This window comes from Opisthocomus hoazin, chromosome 10 (assembly GCF_030867145.1).
Source record: "Opisthocomus hoazin isolate bOpiHoa1 chromosome 10, bOpiHoa1.hap1, whole genome shotgun sequence".
NCBI lineage: Eukaryota > Metazoa > Chordata > Aves > Opisthocomiformes > Opisthocomidae > Opisthocomus > Opisthocomus hoazin.
The window spans coordinates 24,070,319-24,084,533 of NC_134423.1; the positions used below are offsets into that span (position 1 = coordinate 24,070,319).

Sequence of the window (14,215 nt, forward strand, 5' to 3'; positions counted from 1 at the left end):
GAGCAAGCGTTATGAAACACTTGGGGATATGGGCAGCAAGTCAACACATCGCAGAAAGAGAAACAAAACAGGACAGAGCTTGCAGCCTGTCTTATCCAACTTCTCAGCCACATCCACTAGTGAGGGTGGAAGTCTCTGGTGGGTGGAGCTGTCTTTGCTCTTGTTTCCACATGAGAAGAAAAAGAATTGTTGTTTTCTCTAGACGATAACAATGGTTAAGAGTAATCAATTTCAGAGCGGGCGTCAATGCCCTAGTGCCTTCCCCAGCTATATCACACCCAGAGGCCTTGTCACAGTGGCTCTCAATGACCGTTCACAGAATACTCTTTTTTGAGACCCCACCTCTGGCAGCACAGAGGCGAAAGCTCACTTCTGTCCCAGTGGTGACGTGGGTACCCTGGGGGGCACAAGCAGATGATGTCTCCATGTTCCTGGCAGGTGCCAGCTCCACCGGCTTGTTCATCATGGCTGGGGTGCAGCCGCGTCCACCAGGAACAACAAATCAGAGGAGCAAACGATGCCTACTGCTATGGTGCAGTGGGAGAAGGCTGGATACGCATCTCCTGGTGCTTCCCTTGAACTGGTCCTCTGCTGCTCTTCCCAGGGGCATGTAATTGCCACGGGCAGGCAGGGGGGAGGTCCAGGAGGCTTCTGGAGATGTGGTTACTCTGGCTGGATAATTGCATTACCTGCCCAAACACAGACTACCATTTGTTAAGACAGAAGCTATAGAACACAAACTGTGGAACCCCCCCCATGTTTCTGGCTTCCCACCACAGTAATATTCTGCCAAAGTCTGCCTCTGTATTTACTTTCTCTGCTGTAGAGGAAGCAAAATGTGACAGAGATGCCCCCTCCCTCCCTTTCCCTCCATAGCACATCCCCTTCCCTACGAGAAGACACGGTACCTTCCGTAGTGGGTCCTAATGCATCTATTGCTTCTTGTGAGACTTGAGGCAGGGCAGCGGTAGGGGTGGCCAGCAGATGTGGATTGTCTAGAACAACAGCTGTCTCCATCTCTTGTCCTGACACCACAGGAGGGGAAAGCTCTATTTCAATCTGAGCCTCTTCAGGGCTCCTGGGTCCCTGTGTTGGTTCAGCATCTGGAGTACTGGTACTAACTACAATGTCTGGGACAGAGGTTTCCCCTGAAAACCCTGTGACTGAGTGTGTCACAGCTCCAGATGCTGCATCAGGAAATTCCTTCTCCTCAGGAACACCAGAGGGCTCACCACTGGCCAAAGATGTGGCAGCTGTTTCGATGTTAGCAGCAGGCAATGCGGATGCTTCTCCACTGGTTCCGTGAACTGTGGATGTTTCTATGCTAGTCTCTGGAAATGCAGATGTTTCACCCTGGACGTCTTGATTTGAGGATGTTTCTATTCTAATTTCAGGAAATGCAGATGTTTCCCCACTTACTTCTTGAACTGTGGATGTTTCTATGCTAATTTCAGGATAAGCAGATGTTTCACCCCTGGCTTCTTGACTTGTTGGTGTTTCTATGCTGATCTCAGGGAATGCAGATGTTTCCCCACTGATTTCATGGACTGTAGAAGTTTCTATGCTAATCTCAGGAAAGGCAGATGTTTCACCTTGGGCTTCCTGACTTGTGGATGTTTCTATTCTAATTTCAGGAAATGCAGATGTTTCGCCACTAATTTCGTGGACCGTCGAAGTTTCTATGCTAATTTCAGGAAAGAGAGATGTTTCCCCACTGGTTTCGTGGACTGTCGAAGTTTCTATGCTGATTTCGGGAAATGCAGATGTTTCCCCACTGGCTTCGTGGACTGTTGAAGTTTCTATGCTGATTTCGGGATATCCAGATATTTCACCCCTGGCTTCTTGACTTGTGGATGTTTCTATTCTAATTTCAGGAAACGCAGAACTTTCTCCACTAATTTCTTGGACTGTGGAAGTTTCTATGCTAATTTCAGGAAAGGCAGATGTTTCTCCACTGGTTTCATGGACCGTGGATGTTTCTATTCTAATTTCAGGAAATGCAGATGTTTCCCCACTAATGTCTTGACTTGTGGATGTTTCTATTCTAATTTCAGGAAACGCAGATGTCTCCCCACTGATTTCTTGTGTTGTGGATGTTTCTGTGTTACTTTCAGGAAATGCGGAGGTTTCCCCACTTACTTCTTGAATGGTGGAAGTTTCTATGATAATTTCAGGATAGCCAGAGGTTTCACCCCTGGCTTCTTGACTTGTGGATGTCTCTATTCTAATTTCAGGAAATGCAGATGTTTCACCACTGATTTCTTGAATTGTTGATGTTTCTATGTTAAATTCAGGAAAGGCAGATGTCTCCCCACTGATTTCATGAATCGTGGATGTTTCTACACTAGTTTCAGGAAATGCAGATGTCTCCCCACTAATTTCTTGAATTGTGGATGTTTCTATACTGGTTTCAGGAAATGCAGATGTTTCACCACTGATTTCATAAGCAGTTGATGTTTTTATACCACTTTCTGGCAAAGCAGATGTTTCCCCACCGAGTTCACCAGATGCAGAGGCCTCACCACTTGGCCCAAAACTGTAGGGAAATGTGACAGCTGTTTCCCCACCCAGTTCCTGTGATACTGTTGGTCTTGTTACAACTTCTACTAAATCCGAAGTAACTAAAGTGACTTCTGGAAGCCCTGAAGCCTCCCCACTAGTATCAGTCACTACTGAAGATTGTCCACTTAGATCTGTGGCTCCGGAAATGTCTCCACTGATGTACGGGATCCCAGATGTCTCTCCACTGAAGTCTCCTGCCCCTGAAGAAGACCCGCTAGTCTCCACAGTTCCAGACCCTTCTCCAGATAGTCCTCTGTCTCCAGAAGGAAATCCACTGATATCTAGCATCCCAGATGGCCCTTCTCCTGCCTCTTGTGCAACTGATGTCTGTGTTACAACTTCCACCAAAGTGGTATCCACAAAAGAGACTGTGGGAAAGCCAGAGGTGAGACCACTTTCCTCTCCAGACAGTAGGCCACTGGTGACATCAACTCCAGAGACTTCTCCACTGCTGTCAGTCACTCCACTTGGATGTCCGCTTATCTCGAGTACTCCAGAAACACTCCCACCAAAGTCTACATGCCCAGAAGACTCGCCACTGATGTCTAAAGTCCCAGATACCATGCCTGATGTGTCTTCACCTCCTGAAGGCAATCCACTGATTTCCAAAATCTCTTTTGCTTCTGCTTCTGTAACTGAGGGGGTTGTTGTCACTTCCTCCAAACTGGCATCTACAAAAGTAATGCCCGAGGCCTCAACGCTTCCTTCGATACCAGAAGTAAGGCCACTTAGGTCCACGAGGCCACTGACCTCATGAGTTCCAGATTGTTCTCCACTGACATCCAGCCCTGAGGGCAACTCACTGAGCTCAGGCCCTCCGGAGGGCTCGCCGCTGAGCTCAGGCACCCCGGAAGGCTCCCCGCTGAGCTCAGGCTCTCTGGAGGGCTCGCCGCTGAGCTCAGGCACCCCGGAAGGCTCCCCGCTGAGCTCAGGCTCTCTGGAGGGCTCCCCGCTGAGCTCAGGCACCCCAGAAGGCTCTCCGCTGAGCTCAGGCACCCTGGAAGGCTCCCTGCTGAGCTCAGGAACCCCAGAAGGCTCCCCACTGAGCTCAGGCTCTCTGGAGGGCTCCCTGCTGAGCTTGGGAACCCCGGAAGGCTCCCCACTGAGCTCAGGAACCCCAGAAGGCTCCCCGCTGAGCTCAGGCTCTCTGGAGGGCTCCACGCTGAGCTCAGGCACCCCAGAAGGCTCCCCACTGAGCTCAGGCTCTCCGGATGACTCCCCACTGAGCTCAAATCCTGAGGGTAACCCTTGGGTTCCTCCACTGGTGTCCCACTCAGCAGATGGGAACCCTGACATATCTCCTTCACCGCTGACTCCGATGGATCCTTTTCCCTCCTCTCGCCGTTCTGGTGCTGTTGTTACAACTTCCACCAACGTGGTATCCACAAGAGAGACTGTAGGAAAACCAGAGGCAAGTCCACTTTCCTCTCCAGATGGCACACCACTGACTAGTTCAGTGCCAGAGATTTCTCCACTAAATCCAGAAGGCAGCCCACTGCTTTCCGCTCCAGATGGCATCCCACGAATTTCTGGTATCCTTGAAGTAGACACTGATATGTCTTCTGCTGCAGAAGGTAAGCCACTGATGTCAACGATGCCAGAAGGCACCCCACTCAGGTCACCTGAGGGTAGCCCACTTTCTCCAGGTAGCAAGCCACTAGTATGCAGGTCTACTGATGGTAATCCACTTTCTCCAATCCCTGAGTGTTCTCCACTAGGCTCAAAAACTCCAGAAGTCAGTTCTCCACTTGTATCCGGGACTCCAGATATCCAGCCGGATGCTGAAGATTCACCACTGACTTGATGTTCTCCAGATTCAGTCACTTCCCCTGACACTTCGCTGATGGAAGTGTCAGTACTTGTTTCCCCTGGTATTACAGTAGCTGTAGGAAGAGCAGATGGGCTCACTAGAAAAGAAAGGGTGAACAAAGAGAGAGGGAGAGGAAAATTATTTACTGAATTGTTTTGAAGAAGCTATTAACAATTTCCTGATTGACTTTACCTCCGAACTAATACCTTTGAGACAAAGGCATGAAGTCCTATGAGCTTGCAAAAATAATTTAGTCCCTGCAAATTTATTAATGAACATTATATCTTACACAACTGTATATATTTCTGGGAAGTTGACAGAGTATATAATCTTCCGACATGAGACGATGGCAACAGTGAAACCAGTTCCCAGGTGCCAAAATCAAGATACTGCTTCCTCAGAGATAACATGTAGAAGAGAAGAAGTTCATTGCTGCTCTGACCACACTGCAGCTCTGTCCTCCCTTGAAGGCATGGCCTGAGAACTGTTTCTAGCCTGCCTTCCCTATCCTGGATACATGACAACATATTTTGTGAGGTGTCCTGGCAATGCTGTGTGTGCTGGTCTGCAGCATGGCAGGATGACCGGTTATTTAGTTCAGTCCTAGAAAGAAGTTCTATAATGTACACATGTAGTTCCTCCTGTGTGCACAGCCTCAGACTTTGCTAATATGGTGATAATCATCTGGATTTAGAGGGAGTCCCCTGCAGCAAGGACACAACCCATTTATTTTGAGAGTGTCCCAACCCTACAACACCATCCAAGTGTGACCCAGGAGACGAGGAAGATCTAACCCACCTGACAGCAGCGACACATCTGTTGGAAAGACCTCTGTCCCCCAGGCTGTCTGATTCTCAGGTTGAGTGGCAAACTCTGTCTCCACGGTTGGCTCCTCCCCGGAGGGTATCCCCTCTACTCCAGGGATCACTTGGGTTGCCAGCACATCTTCAAAGAATGAGGTGACCCCCTCTTCCTCTGCGGGTGGCACAGCTGGAACAAAAAGGTATTGGAGGGAGTTTCTGAAAATTCACAGTCCAACATGCCAAGGAAGGGCTTCACCCAAACTGGCACCCCGATGTGCCCAACCTCCCTTGTGAAATCCCTTTCCCCCAAGGAGACTGGTCTGCATCCCCTGCAAGGGGTGTGAGGGTACCTCTGAAGCAGAAGGCGTGATGCCGGGACAGCGGGTCAGGAAAGCCGGTCTGGTTGTAGTGCTGGTAGATGGTTCTCACACCAGGAGCATCCCCTCCGCAGGCGGGACGGGGGCTGACGATGGGATAGCGGAGGCTGCCATCGGCTAACCAGCCAGGGTAGCACCTGTCCAGGCCCTGCTTCCAGGCAGCGTGGAGTTGGCCAACAGAGGCCAGCGTGGCGTTTTGGCTCTCACAGTGCTGCTGAGCTTCTGGGAAGGTGAACTGCTCTGGTTGGGTTGCGAAGAACACCTCGCCTGAGGGAAAGGAGAGAAAACAGTTGTCAGTCCCAGCATCCCACACAAGCACACACAGATGTGGAGGTGTGAAGCACATTTTTGCTCCACAGCCATTCCGAGGAAGGGGGAGAACAGACCCTTGAGCCTGTCAATGTAGCAGTACACGTCGTAGGTCTCCGAGGCAGGGCGCATGCCGTACGACCGCACGCCCGGAGAGCTCTCTTTGTCTCCTACGCAGTTACTTCGGGGATTCACAATGGGATACCTACCAAAAGAAGAAGAGAGGAGGTAACCCAAGGTCAGCTCTATGTAACCTGGACTGACAAACATCCGTGTACTTGGGAGTAGGACACAAGCACTTCACTGTTAGAGGTGCTCTCAGTGTGACTTGGAAACAAGTCCACTTACAGGCTGGGGCAATGAATACAAACTTTCCTCCACTTTTCCTGCATGTCAGGGCAGCTCACTGCTGCAGGTTATATACACAGGTCAGGAAACGGGTGGGACAGGGTGAGAAGTACAGGTCTATTGGCCACAAGATATCATGGCCTGGAGACCATCTTAGATCAGGAAAGCTTTAGATGCTGATGAGCAGAGCAGCAGGACAGAACAGAGTAAAACCTCAGTTTCACAGCTGAATAGTCATTTTGAGAGGTGTCTTCCCTAGGTTAATACAGTTTTACCTGACTGTCTGGTCCCGTAGCCAGCCAGCATCGCACTGGTCAAAGCCAGCCTCGTAGGCAGCCTGGAGCTGTTCAGGAGTGGCAATAACTGCGTTGTTCTCGAGACAGGCCCGCTGGGCTTGGATGAAGGAGAAGGCGTATCTGCTGGTGGCGGCGCGGTAGTGAAACACCACGCCTGAGGGAAGAGAAGCCATGGTGAGACAGCAGACACAGGACCCCCCCCTTCACCAAGGTGTATGACCAGAAAGGGTCTTCCCAACAACAGTGCAAAGACCAGCGCCTAGTCAATGCACTTTGATGGAGATGCCTCATTCAATGAGCTCTGCTGCCACTGAGGGTGATGTTCCGGGGATCTCTTTGCCCTCCTCTAGGATCTTCCTACTTTGACTTTCCCCTCCCTGAAGCCAGGTGCAGATGGGAGTGCAGGGTGTGACCATGGCAGCCCCAGGCATCAGCCAGCTAAGCCCTTTTCAGCACATCAGAGGGTGGCCCACAACCACCTCCTCACTCCTAGGGTCCCACTGTAGCACAGACACTCAGCCTGTCCCTGACCCCAAACAGGCCTGCACACCTCCAGGGACCTGGGTGCCCTCTGCGACAGCAGAAGCTCAGACTGTTTTTAGCTGAATGGTTATCGCTAGAATAAATGGAGCTTCAGGCTTCTTGGAGTCCTGGTGACTTACCTGTGGGGGAGATGGGCTGCTCAGGGAGGAGACCGACACCAGGAACTGCTGTCACTTGCACGAGCTGGTCTTCCACTGTGAACGCTGAGGCAGACTCTAGTCCTGGTGTTGCAGTCACCCCCATGACCTCTTCCACCAAGCTCACCTCTGCCATTTTGGTGGTGATGGCAGTGCCTAAGGCTATGGTGGTGACCTCTTCAGCTACAGCCCACACCTCTGTGACATCCCCCCTGGTCACGTTCTCCTCCTCTGGGACAGCTGTCTCTACTGTGACACCGGTGGTGAAGAGATCGGGTAGGACGGTGAAGCCCTCGTACAGCTCAGTGGCGGTGGGTGTGATCTCGATGGGCTCTAGGGTGGCGATGCTGCCACGGGCTTCCTCCTCTGTGGCGTTGCGTGGCAGACGGATCTCCACTTCGGTCTGCGTGAAAGTCTGGACAGTAAAAGCGCTGCCCAGCTCACTTCCTCTCTCATCGATGAACTGCCCTGGGACCAGAGTCTCAACGTCGTCCCCTACATCAGGAGACAAAGCAGCGGTCAGAGGGGATGTGGTCAGTCTAGCAAGGTGTTCTGGGCTGCTGCTGCCTCCGAGAACAAGCTGGATGTTTGTTGGCTCTAAGAAGAGCAAGGAAATCATGATGTCCTTGTAAAACCGATGGTTTTCCTTCCTCCAGTATGGTTCTTTACAACGCCCCAGCACGGAGGGCATGTTCGTGAGCTAGAGACAACGAGCCACCACGAGCTCCACAGCTGATAAATGGGAGAGGACTTTCCCTGCTCTCCTTCCCGGGAACACCTTGCCCATATCCAAGTCTGCACTGACCTCTAGTGCCTGTTACGAGGAATTTAAGGTGACCGGAGGGAAGCAAAGGAGCTTGGATAACCTCCTCAGCAGATCTGAGCCGTGGGAGGAAGACAACTGGATCCTCACACTCAGTACATGAAGTCTCATTAATATCACTACCTCATTCTGCTCTGCCTGGGCGAGAACTTCAGAGCTCATCGCATACAAGCATGCTAACCCCGCCACCGAGGCAGCCAAGGTAGTCACTTGGTGTACCAAATGCATTCAAACAACTCCCACATCACTTTTCTGCTGAAGACAAGTCCCTTGGGTGCAGGAGAACACGCTTAACGCACGACGGAGCAGGTCACCCTACAGCAAGGACGGTGGTTTAAAGAGCAGCATAAAACAGAACTGGGCAGGCTAGGGAGGGATGGGACAACTTGGAAATGCAGCGAGGCAGGTCTCAGCTGGGGAGGGAGAGGTAATGAGACTCTGTCAGGCTTTTCCCTGAATACTGCTTTCTCTGTTCTATTTATTTATTACCAGATCCGTTTTCCTGCTAGTTCGTTTTAGCCAGTACTGCTCAGACCTCAAGGGATTCAGAGAATTAGACAGAGATGCTCAGGCAAGGACTGGATGTACTCAGCAGTTTCAGATGCATGTCCTGAAATAACTGGAAGGCCGTGGCTTGGTGGACCAGTCTTTAGCTTGGCCACATAGCTGGATAGCTCCAAGGGATATGGGAGGTTTTACAGGGCCTCCTGTCACATTGGTCATGCATGCATCTAGGCACAATAGGTCTGTATCAAAGGGGTTTCAAAACATATTTTCAAATGTTGTTGTTATTTTTGTAAAGATATCAGTCTTGTTTAAATGTTAGCATCTGGTTGTCCTGAATAGATCATATACCACTGTGCTTTGCTCCTTCTTGTTGCAGGGAGAAGAGTGCAGTTATATAAGAAAGAGGGAGTAGCTGAGATGCTCTCAACTTTCTAGGTGCAATTTTGCCCCATTTCTGATTGCCTGGAGACTGCTGCAGTCTCTGATTTACCCCAGCGTGGAAACTCAGGCACGCGCCTGCACCACGTCACAGCACTACCCATGTCTTCATGGTCAGATCTGTTCTCTTTTTTCTTGTCTTCTATCTCTAGCATTGTCTCGTGCATAAAGCACCTGAGCTCTGCTCCGTGTCTCCTGGAGAGCTACCGAAGCTGGAAGGTGTGGGAGGGCTGGAGACAAGGTGGCTGTATAAACCCTCCTTCTCGGAGTCCTCCTGGATAGGCATCCGTGCACTTTCTGGACTCTGCTTCCTACCTGAACGTGAATGGATGACTCAGTCCTTTGCCAAAGCTTCTTTCCCCCCCTTTTTTTATTAAACTAAAGAAGCAAGGGGTTAGCTCTGGGCAGGGAGCTCCCTGCTCCCTGTGTCTCCCCATGGACACACATTGCTTAGTCCCACAGCCCCCATGCACTCACCACTATAGCAGATGGCATCGTAGCGAGAGTCAGGGTGAGGGTACCCAGTCTGGTTGACATACAGGTACACTGTCCGCACTCCCACCAGATTTCCTCCGCAGTTTGGCCGTGCTCGGGAAATGGGGTAGCGGACGCTGCGATCGGCCAGCCAGCCTGCGCTGCACACATCCATGCCATCCTTCCAGGCCAAGTACAGCTCTCCAGTGGTGGCCAGACGGGCTCCCAAGCTGCGGCATTTGTCGAAAGCTTCTTGGAATGTGAACTTCTCAGGGGCGGTCTCATAGAAGACTTTACCTACAATCACACCATCCATTAGTACAGGAATTAGATGCAGAGTTTAATCCCAATTCCCTTTCTTTCCCCTTCCCATTTCCAGGAGTCTGGATAAAATGAAAAGTCCTGGGTATTACAGCTGAACTGCAACCCTGTGTTGGTGACTGTCTATAAAGACCAGAAGAAAGGGAGTCTTGCAGACCGACTACAGACTGGAGCAAAACATACCAAACAAGCTGGAACCACAGGGCAAAAGGAAGATAAAGGACTGTTCCAGGTCTGATGTGCTGAATAGTTCAATGGATCCCTGTTGTAAGCAAGGGTGTTGAACACCTCTGAATGTCACACCCTCAAACGGATGACCAGAGACACGTAGGGTGGCATGGCCTCTGGTGGAGTTTTGCCAGACTCCTCCCTCTGTACTGTATTAGTCATTTGACATTAAAATTGTCCAAGGTCTAACAAAGAGACTGTAGAGAACATCTGGCCTTTTGGGGAATATGCTTTTCCATCTAACCTGTCTTGCCTCAAGGCCCTTTGCCTCTGTATTTACTGTTGTCCAGTCTAGGCATGATCAGCGCTTCGGCTGCTTCTGCATCTAGTAATGACAAAAGCACCAAATCACCTTGCATTTTCTCTGCATAGCAGTAAACATCATAGGTTTCATCAGGCTCGCGGACACCGTAGGTCCTCACTCCTGGAAATTCATCCTTGTCGCCGTAGCAGCGCTCCCGGGGCCAGTGGATGGGGTACCTGGGGGAGAGAGGGTGCGTAGGGAGTGGGAGCAGGACCCTGCAGCCGCAGCGAGGCTGGGAGGGAGCTGCTGAGCACTGCGCAGTGTGATGTTTTGTGGCCTTTCCTGGGGTATGGGAAAGGGGCAGGAGGATCTGCTGCCCTCCCTCTGAAAGTCCTGAGCACAGCAGGTCCCTGGGAGCACTGGCCAAAGACATCAGGCCAAGGTGACTCCCCAGTGGGGGATGTATGGCTCGGTACAGTTGAACCACATGCGTGGATCTTGGCATAGCATTTATTTTGTACATGGAGGATGAAGGGTCAGGATTAAGCTGTTGTCCATTCCGTTGTCACCATCAACTGGGGAGGACACTGGTCACTCTGCTTTCCTACTATAGATTGCTCCCTGGCAGAGAGTGGCTTGTAATCCACCACCTCCCTCTGCACACCAGCAATTACAACAGTTGCTATTTAGAAGCTGTTTCTCAACCATTCTCAGTTGGTGACTTTGTTACAGAAGCCCTTCCCTGATGACCCCGCTGTGGTTTTCCTTTCCCCTCCACTGTTCATTACCTGACAGTCTGATCAGCCAGCCAGCCAGCGTCACACTGCTCGTACCCATCCTCGTAGGCAGCTTGCAGCTGCTCAGGAGTAGCAATGACAGCACTGTTCTGGATACAGGCCTGCTTTGCTTTCTCAAAGTTCAAGGTGTACCTTGTGGAGATTGCTCTGTAGTGGAATACAACGCCTGGAAAACACAATGGCCATCATTCACACATCTGCTAGAGAGCAACCAGCCCCTTTCCTTCATAAGAATCACAGAATCATAGAATGTTTTGGGTTGGAAGGGACCTTCAGAGGTCATTTAGCCCAACTCTCCTGCAGTGAGCAGAGACATCTTCAACCAGACCAGGGATTCAAAGAACAGATACTACATGTCAACTAGAAACAATGAACTATTTATGCTGATAGTCTTTGAGCTTCTCAAGCCAAGGGTGACTTGCTGAGCTCCTTTCACAGGACCTTGTGGAGCACATTGGTGACCCAGGACAGCAACTGCACTCCCATGATGCTGTAACAAAGTCATGGTGCGTTAAAAGCCGGTACCTGAGTGTGAACAGTGGGACGAAATGCATAGCCCAGTACACAGAGTTCTATGACTGTCAGAAGGACTCAATACTTTCCTGCTACAGCTCTGTGCAGTGTTCTAAATGCGTGGTTCAGAAATCAGCCAGTGGGGCAGCGCGGGGACTGTGCTGCTGTGCGGGTTTGAAAGCTGCAGCCCCTCAAGGTCCTGCTCAGGACCAAGGGTGCAGAGTGTCACTGTACAAACACCTGGGAAACGAGAGGCAAAACTACTTGAAATCTCCAGATCTGCAGCAAACCTATCGAAGTTGTATTTTTTGATGATCAGGGATCTTTACAAAGGATGGCTATCTGTACACTCTGGTCTGACAAGAGTAGATCATTAAGTGTCCACTGTCAGATAAACACTCCAGTGTATGTGACCAGCAGAGACCCCTTAGTTAGGTGTTGTAGTCGAAGCTGTCTCCCTCTCCTGCACTGAAAGCAAAATCCACAATAAAGATTTTGGGAGACTTAAGTGTTGTTATTTTATCCACCCATTACTAGGATGAGCTTTGCAGGACTATGGAGAAAGTTTTTCCAGAACAGACTGATTGTCCAGCTGAGGGCATCCCATCTCCTAAAATATCTGGAAGAAATAAAAGGTCTTACAACAGCCCTGATCCAGCTTCACTCCTCTCAGCACTAGCCCGGCATATCCAGTATGACCTCCTGCCAAGGATGTCGTCTTGCTGTCTCCGTAACTCACCTTTTCCCAGAAGAGTAATTTTATTGCCATATATTCTGCCATGAGTCATTTTACTGGTTGGTTTAGTCTGGTCTTAACCTGCTGAAATAAATGCCTGGCCCGTGGTTTCTGCTCATCTGCCCAGGGCTGAATCTGTGATCTGTCCAAAAGGGTTTATATCTACGGGGAGAGCAGTACCTCCTCTGCCCTTGTATTTCTTTCTCCCTTCTGCCCAGGCCAGGCAGCAAGACCTTGAGAGGAAAGAGCAAGGGAAGGATCTCACCTTTTACTAGGACCTCTATTGTGTCTTCTCTGTCCTCAATCCCGTACATCACTTCACAGCGATAAATCCCAGTGTGGTTGGATCTCAGCGCCTTGATTTCCAAGGTGGCATCGGTGGGGATGGCAGGGTAGTTGGGCAAAGAGATGGCCTCCCTGTACTCGGTGTTGAGCCGGATTTTCCCACCGGTGGCTACTAGCAAGACAACTTCGGTCCCGTTTGAGAGTTTGCTCCATTTGATCCGTGGGGTCAGCAGAGCATTGGTGTCCTGTTCCTCTGGGATGTTGAAGTAACATGGGATGTTCAGGGAGCTTCCCAGGACAACACGCAGGGGAGACTGCTCAGGTATCTTCACTTCCAGGCCATCACTACTGTCTGCCAGTTTCCAGACAAAGCAATGGTTACATCAATAATGCATTTAATTCAAAATATCCAGTGCTCCTGCATGTTCCAGTGCCTATATCTGCTTTGCAAACCTGTACCCACATATTCAGACATACCGTGTTTGGTCCAGTCTGCTGAAAATAACTTGCAGAAAGGGAAGTTATAACCATGACCCTCGCACCATGTTGCTTTTGGGATTTGGACTAGTGCTGGATGTGGGAATGAAGGGAACGAAGCGCTCTACTGCAGTGTGGCTGCTGCCCATGAGACAAGATAACACCTGATAGGGTTTAAGAAAGGGAAATGCTGAAATTCCCTTGGGTTTCCCATAAATCGACCTTTGCGTGGAGCTATCTCCCTGGCTTCCCAAGCACAAGAATAGTGACAAGCTATGGCATAGCAGCCATACAAACAGCAGAGCCCTGTGTGTACGCAGAGCAGATCTTGGGTACACTTATTTCTGGCAGCTGCCCAGTCTCAGGGATGGGACCAGAGTGCAGCGTGTTGCTCGGCCCCGCTTCCCCACACCCCGGGGCACGTACCTGAGAGCTCCACAGGGATGGCTGCTGTGATGACTTGCAAACACACAAACACTAATAGTAAAGTGGTCATAGTTTACCTGCAAGAAATAACATAGGGAGAAAGGATTTATGACAGCTATATGTTCACAGGGAGCTGAGCGTTACGGATGCTGCTGCGGGGCAGCACAATGTTTTCAGCCGCCCCTTAAGCCTCCTACGTGTGGCTGGCAGTGAAAGCCGGTCCTTGGGGAAGGACACTGTCTCAAAGTGCCTCTTGCTTCAGGAAATGAGTCTGTGAGACAAATAAATAAGATGCTTTGCTATGTACAACAGACTGAAGTGTTATTATAGATCACTTATTATATTGCTCTTCCATTCTCCCTCTTGTGATTCAATCTTCCCCGTGGAGTAGAAAAACAATTTTCCAACAGATCTTCACACTTATTATGCATTTACTCAAGAGGGACCATCACGTCCACTAAGCTTCACCTCAGCATGCGAGCTGCCCCTCACCAGCATCCTCCATCCAAGCCAGCACTGGCTCTCAAGCCAGATGTTTGGATGCTTTTTGTATACCTTAAAATGCTCTGAAGGGATAGCTGCCTTCTATATGGTGGAAAAGCCAAAGGTGACAACGCTTTGTCCCAACACTCTTGCATTGACAGCATACATAGCCTTAACTGAAAAGGAATCCTGAACTGATACAAGAAATCCACAGGATACAATTCTGAGTGTCTTAACCCCACCCTAAAATATGCTTTTGGGGTTACTCAATCAGTCAG

At 50.2% G+C, this 14,215-nt stretch overlaps 1 protein-coding gene across 2 annotated transcripts in view; it reads right to left on the reverse strand.

Annotated features, from left to right (window-relative positions):
- The window catches only part of ACAN (aggrecan), a 28,778-nt gene extending 15,254 nt beyond the window's left edge, over window positions 1-13,524 (reverse strand). For both annotated transcript variants that reach the window (XM_075431773.1, XM_075431772.1), the window contains exons 1-13: window positions 13,455-13,524; window positions 12,532-12,903; window positions 11,009-11,183; window positions 10,329-10,456; window positions 9,431-9,724; window positions 7,168-7,680; window positions 6,485-6,659; window positions 5,939-6,066; window positions 5,526-5,819; window positions 5,171-5,362; window positions 3,724-4,469; window positions 1,833-3,489; window positions 909-1,778 (exon numbers count right to left, since the gene is read on the reverse strand). In XM_075431773.1, coding sequence (XP_075287888.1) covers window positions 909-1,778; window positions 1,833-3,489; window positions 3,724-4,469; window positions 5,171-5,362; window positions 5,526-5,819; window positions 5,939-6,066; window positions 6,485-6,659; window positions 7,168-7,680; window positions 9,431-9,724; window positions 10,329-10,456; window positions 11,009-11,183; window positions 12,532-12,903; window positions 13,455-13,524 — 5,614 coding nt within the window. The remainder of the gene's footprint in view (window positions 1-908; window positions 1,779-1,832; window positions 3,490-3,723; window positions 4,470-5,170; window positions 5,363-5,525; window positions 5,820-5,938; window positions 6,067-6,484; window positions 6,660-7,167; window positions 7,681-9,430; window positions 9,725-10,328; window positions 10,457-11,008; window positions 11,184-12,531; window positions 12,904-13,454) is intronic.
- Window positions 13,525-14,215: the final 691 nt, after the last annotated feature.